The sequence below is a fragment of the Microtus ochrogaster genome, chromosome X (assembly GCF_000317375.1).
Source record: "Microtus ochrogaster isolate Prairie Vole_2 chromosome X, MicOch1.0, whole genome shotgun sequence".
Taxonomy (NCBI): domain Eukaryota; kingdom Metazoa; phylum Chordata; class Mammalia; order Rodentia; family Cricetidae; genus Microtus; species Microtus ochrogaster.
Genome location: NC_022026.1, coordinates 21298129 through 21306771, shown reverse-complemented (window position 1 = coordinate 21306771; position 8643 = coordinate 21298129). Strand labels below are relative to the sequence as shown.

General features: G+C 37.5%; 1 protein-coding gene across 1 annotated transcript in view; it reads right to left on the bottom strand.

Moving 5' to 3' along the window:
- Window positions 1-8643, bottom strand: part of Phka1 (phosphorylase kinase regulatory subunit alpha 1) — a 127892-nt gene that overhangs the window by 10948 nt on the left and 108301 nt on the right. The window contains exons 27-28 of the mRNA XM_013350522.2: window positions 8225-8340; window positions 4401-4451 (exon numbers count right to left, since the gene is read on the bottom strand). Coding sequence (XP_013205976.1) covers window positions 4401-4451; window positions 8225-8340 — 167 coding nt within the window. The remainder of the gene's footprint in view (window positions 1-4400; window positions 4452-8224; window positions 8341-8643) is intronic.

Sequence of the window (8643 nt, the reverse complement as noted above, 5' to 3'; positions counted from 1 at the left end):
AGACAAGATCTCCTGAGTAAATTGGGAGCATGGGGACCTTGGAGAGGGTTGCAGGGGAGGGGAAAGGTAAAGGGAGCAGAGAAAAATGCATAGTTCAATAAAATCAATAAAAAATACAACCTATTCAGTCTGTATAATGTTACTCGAATGTATGTTTTTTAGGGCTGACCATTTGATAGTGGATAATTAATTGTTGTGCTCTTCCCTGGGGAAATGTACAATCATTTTATTAAGTACTCCGGTGATTCAGAGCAGCAATGATAAAAATACCAATACTACAGGACATTGTCTGTTTATCGGCTTTAATCTAACTTCTATCTGTCTATGACTTTTAACATAAGTCTCTGTATGCTACTTTTCTATTGCTATGATAAAACACTGTGACCATGGCAACTTATAAAAGTAAGCATTTAATTGGGCTCTGGTTCCAGGGGGTTAAGAGTCCACGATGGACGACAGTGAAGGCACTAAAAGTTCCAAGAGGATTAGAAGGGAGAGAAACTGTGTTTGAAACAAAGGGTGCTGAATAAGTGGCCATCCACATGCTAAAGAATGAAGCTGCACTCTTTTGCACACCGTATGCAAATATGAGAGCCCAAAGGAATTGTTTGGGGGAAAAAGACAAAAAGCCCTGAGACAAATAAAACCACAAAAAGGAAAATCAAAACAAGCAAAAGGCGAGTAAGACAAAAACCCCACACCAAACAAAACATTACATCTACAGAAAAATAAAACACCAAAAACTCAAAACCAAAAAATTCATGGAGTACATTTATGTTGCCATGGGGCCTGCCCTTGAGAGTGGTTAAAAATAGAGTCAACAAGGCAGACCAGAACACAGGAGTGTTGTTCTTGCAAGTCATTTTTACAGGTCTGGCACTTGGGCTGCAGTATGGAAATGTGGCCTTTGGGAGGGATTATGTCAACACTGCAGTTTATGTCCAACATCTGCTTTCCTCCTGGGAGTCCGGAGTTTGGGGATATGCTGGACAGAGGCTGTTTTCATGACCAGTCCCAAACAAAGAGCCTGGGTTCTGCGCTGGGTCTTTAGCTATTCTGCTCACAGCACTGCACTTACGCTGTGACAGGGCACTGGAGGGATTGTAATGCATCCTATATGGCTCTGCTGTGGGAGCACTCTAGAATCTTGTATGGTTTTCCATGGGCTTCACCCAGGGTACCTTTTCTTTTGCTGATTTTGTTTATCCTTTTGATGTAGTAATCATACCTTTATGATTATGTGATTAATCCTGTGACTCCTAGTAAATTACTGAGGCTGGAGATGGTCTTAGGGAGTTCCCCCTCCTAATACAATCATAGCCCCAAATGTAAGGGCTAAAGCTATTTTAATAAAATTGTTAAAATATAGCTTATAGTCCGAAACAGCATTCAATTTTTGTGGCATTGATTTAGATAACAATTTCTTAGATGTGAATGACATAAGAAAAAAATAGAAAATGGAAGTTAAAACAGAAGACTTTAGTTTTTCAAAGAACATAAATAGAAATGTAAAGGAAATCCACAGAAAGAGAAAATATATGCAAATCACATATTCTATAAGGATGCTGTATTTAGAATATAAAAAGAATCCTTGTAACCCAAAAATGTACAAAGCCCAGTTTAAAATGGTTAAGGAATCAGGGAAATGCAAATTAAAACTACTTTGACATTCTGAGTCACTGGCTAATTGACTATCATTAAGAAAACAGAGTCTGATGATGGTGGTGGCGCACACCTTTAATCCTAGCACTGGAGAGGTAGAGGTAGGTGGATCTCTGTTGAGTTCTAGTCTGGTTTATAAAGTGAGGGCAGCCAGGGATATACAGACAAACCCTGTCTCAAAAAAAATATGTTAGAACGAATGAATAAATAAATAAATAAATAAATAAATAAATAAATAAATAAATAAATAAATAAATTCTGGCAAGGATCTGGTGGGGGAAGGGGAGCCTTTATTGACTGTAGGTACTTTGGAAATCCTTGTGGCAGCTTCTCAAAAGATGACAAAAGACAACCGCCATTTAATACAGCTATACCATTTCTGAGCATCTAACCAAAGGATTCTACATCCCACCATAAACTTGTGCAGTCATGTTTATTGCTAGTCTAGCCACCACAGCAGGATAACGGGATGAGTGAATAATGAAAATGGAACATACACACAATGGAACTTTACTGCAAAGAAAAAGGAATTATGAAAATTTGTAGGAAATATATGTGACTGGAAATTATTGAGGTAACCCAAACTCAGAAATACAAATGCTGCATGTCCTCTCTTATATGAGTCTATCCTATCTATCCATTAGTGTTTATATATGTTTATATGTGAATGTAAGTACTTTTGTTAGGTATTTTTTTCACAGCGACAGGAAACGTAACTATACTCTGAGAGAAATGAAAATACACAGTTTTGGTTAATTTTGTGTCAACTCAACACAAGATACAGTCATTCAGGAAGAGGGAACCTTAATTAAGAAAATGCTTTCATAAGATTAGGCTCTAGGAAAGCCTATAATGCATTTTCTTAATTAGGGATTGAGGGAGGGCCCAGCCCATTGTGGGTGGTGCTAGCCCTGGGCAGGTGGCCCTCAACTATGTAAGAAAGCAGGGTGAACACTCCATGGGAAGAAAGCCAGTAAGCAGCACTCTTCCCTGGGCCTCTCCATCAGCTTCTGCCTCCAGGTTCCTGCTGTGTTTGAAATCTTGCCCTAACTTCCCTCAAGGACGGACTGTGATTGAATTGTGATGCAAATTTAAATAATCCTCTCTAAATTGTTTTTGGGCATGGTGTTTTATCACAGCAATAAATACCCTAAGACACATACCTACTTAAAAATCTGTACATAAAGGTTAATAGCAACACTGTGCATAAAACCATTCAGATACCCATCAACTAATGAGCAAACAGATGAAGAGAATGTGGTGTAACAATACAATGATTATCATTCTGTAATAAAAATGAATGAAATAGCAACATTTATAACAATATAAAGAACCCTGAAAAATTATGCTAAATAAAAGAGGAAATTCATTGGTTAAAGTGATTATTTGACAGATTAGATTCAGAAATAAACACAAAATAAAGGATTATAGAAATATTTTCCAAGAAAATAACTTCTCTTTTTAAATTTCCAAATCCATTAATGCTGTCATCATTAACATGAAAATCACAGAGCTGGCAAACTCCTCCTTATTTAATGCTGGGTATTTGCTTAAAGTTACTCAAATATTATTTCCAGTAGATCTCTTCTTTGTTTAGCCTAAATTTCTTCAGTTTGGGAGAAATTAAATCAAAACTTGTTATGATTTAAACCAGACAAATGTAGATGATAAAAGTACATTATATGTACAAGAAAATGTCATAATCAAATTCATTATTTCATAGCTTATTATGTTCTAATAAAGTAGAAAAAACAAAAATCAAAAAATTTGTTTAGAAAAGAATCTTCCTAAATTGTAAGCTTTGCCGAGTCATTTCCATTTTGTTCAATGCTATATCTCCAGCGCATGACATAAAGTTGGCATTTAGTTCACATTTACTAAGTAAATTACTTCTTAGAGGATCAGCCACAACAGAGTAACTTTGAAATTTTAAAGTGCATCAGAATCCCTAAAGAGCGGATTAGAACAGACTGCTGGGGCTTAGCCCAGTCTTTCTAGTTCACTATCACTAGGATACAGACCAAAATTTGGTTTTACTTTCTTTTTTTTAAATTAATTATTTTTAATAAAACAATCTTTTCTCATTTTATATACCAATTCCAGTTCCCACTCTCTCCTTTCCTCTAGCTCCTCCACCTTCCCTCCACGCCCCCCCATCCACTCCTCAGAGAGGGTAAGGCTTCCCCCATGGGAGTCAACAAAGTCTAGCACATCGTTTTGGGACAGGGTTTTTTCAAATACATTACAAACTGATGTTGATGTTGTCTAGTCCACTGTCTGATGCACACTTTCATCAGTTCAAAGAATGAATATATACATAACAAAACGTTTTAATTGACTATTTTTCTGAAATAAAAAAGAGGTTGGAGTTGAACTCCCTTTCCTACCTTATTAGGAAAGAAATGGACTGCTCCCTTTAATATGGAATTGATCTATCTATAGTCATGTTAGTTCAAGATCAATTTGTTTTCAATTATTGATTTTTTAGTTTTAGATTTATTTTATGTGTATGAATCATACCACAGGAGTACCTGAAAGTTAAAGATGGCTGTGAACCACCATGGGGTTCTGAGAATGGAGCCCGGGACTTCTGCAAGAGCAACATGTATTCTTAACTACTGAGCCATTCCTTCAGCCCCTAATTTTTTTTGTATATACTCAAATACTTTCTTATGATCCATATAACAGCATATCAAAGCACTTGTGGATGTAACATGAGATAACACAAGATTAGTTACCAGAAAGGATGGTGACATCAAATCTCCACCAGAGGGATGACCACCACTGGTCTATAAAAGAAATTGAGAAAATAAAAAATTTAAAGGGAGAGGCAAGGCAACAATTATTTGTTCAAAAAATTATTAATATTATTAAACTACAGACAATTTAAGTAATTATCCAGCATGTTATAAAAGAGCCAATAAAATATGTTTACTCCAAATGCCATGGCAAAGAATAAAATAAGTAAAAACTACCCTGAAATATCTTCATCTATAAATTAAGAGTACTGGGAATTGGCAGAAAAAAAATACAAAATACCAGACGGGCAGGTAAGGATGAAAAACAATGCTATAAAATAAGAAAGTAATGACAATCTAGGCTCTCTGTCCTCTATATTATCGCCCTAACAATTCGGGCCCCTTTGAAGACCTATAGGTAGTAAATATGTAGGAGAAAACCCTCAAGTAGCTGGAAAGGTCAAGTTTACCATCATTTTCATCTAGCTGGCATCACGGACTTTTGAGTTCCAATCACATAAAGAATTTATAATAATACCGGACATCTATAAAAACTATAATGTGAGCTGGGTGTGATGTTACATGCCTTTAATTCTAGAACTTTGGAGGCAGAGGTAGAAAGCCAGCCTGGTCTACAGAGTTTATTCCAGGACAGCCAGGCTACATAGAGAGACCTTGTCACAAGAAAACAAAACAAACCCCCAAACTATTGTCACTGTCAACCCAAACTAGGATAACTAACTAATCACATCGATGAAGAACTTTTCAGCACTAAAGCTGTCCTTTCCACTCTCAAATAGGAAAAAATTCAGGTAATTAAAATTTCCTGGCAAAAACTGTAACATGAACACTTGTTAAAAACAGAGTAGCTCCTTTTTTCCTTTAAACTATTTTTGATATTTTTATTTTATGAGTATGGATGTGTTTCGCATACATGTATGTCTGTGTACCACATGCATACATTGCCCATAGTGGCCAGAAAAAGGTGCCAGCTTCTCGGAGGCTGGAGTAACAGACTGTAAGATACTATATGGGTGTTGCGAATTGAACCCAGGTTCTCTGGATGAGCAGCCAGTGCTCCTAACCACTGAGCCATCTCTCCAGACCATCTTCTTATTACAATCTTTCCTTGTATAAAATATGAACGCCAGAGGATATTTAAGAAAAGTACTCAAGTTTTCTTCAAAAGTAGGCTTCAAGCACTAGCATATTCTCCTAAATGACTTCAGGGCCCCCTTTTAAAAGAAACAAAATATCTGTTTTGCCTCTTCTATCCAGGATATTTTTAATGTGTAGGCTACTATAATTCCACTTTGAAAGCAGAAGGGGTTTTAAGTCTTTCTTAAGAAGTGCTATTAATAAGTACAGAAATGATCTCTGTAAGTATAGTCTTTAGGTCATAGGCCCTAGGAGAGAACTCACTACTGTCATCCGTCTAAATGGACATAGCATCAGACTACCCCCTAAGTACTCATGTTCATTCCAAGATTAGTGCAAGAAGCGTCTTTTTACAGTAGGTGGTGGTTAATATAGAGACCCACATCTGGGTCTCATGAAGAGAATAAGATACTGCGGAGTGCTCAGCCCTGAACGGGACATCTATATTATATATACACTCTCAAGGCTCAGGGATCACTGCAGAAGAGAGAGTGGAAAGATTAAAGAACACTGTGGAACAGTGTTTTCCAGAAATGACACAGCTGTTGCACGCATGAACTCATACCATGCATAAAATCAAGTCTGCCAAAATCTAAGCGTGGAAAGGGAGGGGCTCAGAAACTTCACTCTCAGATGAGCTATCGGTAGTTGATGGCTGCTGGGGGAAGAAACGTCAGTTCCCTTTATGGATGGGGCCCCTAAAAGGCTGCTCATGCTTCAGTAGACAGCCATACAACCCCTCGCCCCACTAGCAGTACTCAGTGGACTCAATGGGTTTGAAAAAAATAGTACATGAAGTTGTGAGAGGAGAGTGGAGGGGCACATGGAGAGGTGGAAGGGAAGGACCGAGGATCAGACTTGATCAAAATGTACTATGTGCACGTGCAAAATTCTCAAATGGTAAAAAAGTAGCGCTACTAGAAGGGATTAAATTAGCACCTTCTCAACTTGGACATTTAAAATACTATGATTTCCCAGAGTTTTAAAAGCTATTAGGTATTTCTTTGACTAATGCACTAAGTCATTCATTGTTTCCTACAGCGAAAGGCCATGTCGTTTGGTGACTCCTATTGATTCCTAGTCCTGTGCACCTGTTCCTCCTCTTCATATATATGTATCATTTAATGGTTCTCTCCTATAGTAGTTAGAAAGCCCATTTTGTGTTAAAATCTCATAAAACCATCCTGTCATTTATTTTTATGGTGTTTGGGATGAAACCCAGGGCTTTGCACATGTTAACCCCGCCAAAAGAGATTAAAAACAAAGCCTTCATCTAATCTGGTATCCTCTCTAGTACCTTTTTTTTGAGACATTGTTTCTCTGTGTAGCCCAGGCTGTCCTGGAACTCTCTCTTTGTAGGCCAGGCTGGCCTTGAGCTCAGAGATTCACTTGCCTCTGCCTCCTGACTGCTTGGGGTAAAGGTGTGTACCACCACCACCTGTAATACCATTTTTTTTTTAATTTTTGAAAGACTAATATATTTTTAAAATTTATGTGTATGCATGTTTTACCTGCATGTACATATTGTAGTATTATGTGTTCCTGATGCCTATAGAGCCAGAAGAGGACACCTAATACTCTGAACTACAGTTAATGACAGGTGTGAGCCACCATGGATGTACTGAGAACTGAACCTGGCAGCAAGTATTCTTACCCACTAAGACATCTTTCTGGCCCCCATTTTAAAAAAGATTTATTTTTGTTTTATGCATATGAGTATTTTGTCTGTATATACATTTGTGTACCATGTGCATGCAGTGGAAGACAGCACCAAATCTCCTGGAACTGGAGTTATAGACTGTTGCGAGCCAGTATGTGGGTGCTAAGAAAGAAAACCAGGTTCTCTGCAAGAGCAACCAGTGCTCCTAATTGCTGATCTATTTCTCCAACTAGCTATTCTTAAAAGCAGGAAGTCTATCACTTTTATAAAGAAAATACACTATAAATTACACATGTACTTGTAATAAGGGAACCCAGGGTTTCTTGTTATCTGTTGCCAGCGACAATTCCTCCAAAAATTAAGTCATTTGATCCAGAAAAAGGGGAAAGCTATCTAGAAATAGTAGCTATGAGGGAGATTCCATGGCTTGTTATTACTTGTGGAAAGCTCATAATCATGCATGCTATATGAAATTGAAGGCTGCTTGAAATATGTTTAAAATGTCTTTGTCGTTTGACCTGACTCTCAGTAGAGACAGACAGTCTACGACATTCCACCTGAAAAATAAATGGCTCAAGTCACACCGAGGATATGACACTAACTAAATTAGTGCAACAATGTCTGCTTCTAAAAAGGTAAGTAAAGGCCAGTAATGTTAAAAGATCTCTTGTCGTTTGACCTGACTCTCAGTAGAGACAGACAGTCTACGACATTCCACCTGAAAAATAAATGGCTCAAGTCACACCGAGGATATGAAACTAACTAAATTATTCTAACAAAGTTTGATTCTAAAATAATGTTTTGGTTTTGATTTTGTTTTTGGACAGCATCTCCAGGATTCTGGACAGGCCTCCATCTTGCTTTCTAGCTGAGGCTGTCGCACCTTAACCTCTTGCTCCTCCAACTTCTATGCCCTGCATGTGGGGTTATAGGCATGCACCATCACACCCAGCTAAGAATATTATTAATTGTGACTTCATCAATATTTTTTCAGGTTATATATTACCTGCTTTATCTCACTTTTTAGCTGCATGATTCCAGTTCGTTCTGTTTTTGTTGCTCCAACAGCACCGATCTCATGGATGGAAATAGCAGGACTCACATTTGAATCAATGGGACGAACTGTACAGAATGAGAGATAAAAAAGAACCTGTCTAATTTTCTCTGCCGTGTTAAAAAGACTTACATGTGCATCTTTCTTTTGTTTTTAACTTAAAAAATCCTAGTGCAACCTTGCTGTTTCAGTGTAGTTCTTGGACCAGTACCATTAGCACCACAGGTCCCATATCCGGCCTACTAATTCAGAATCTGCATTTTAGAAATACTTCCTGCCTGAGGAATATTATTTTCTAACTTAAAATTTTTATTTTCATTATTCTTATTTATGTGTTGTATTTGTGTGTGTGCACGCATGCACATGCATGT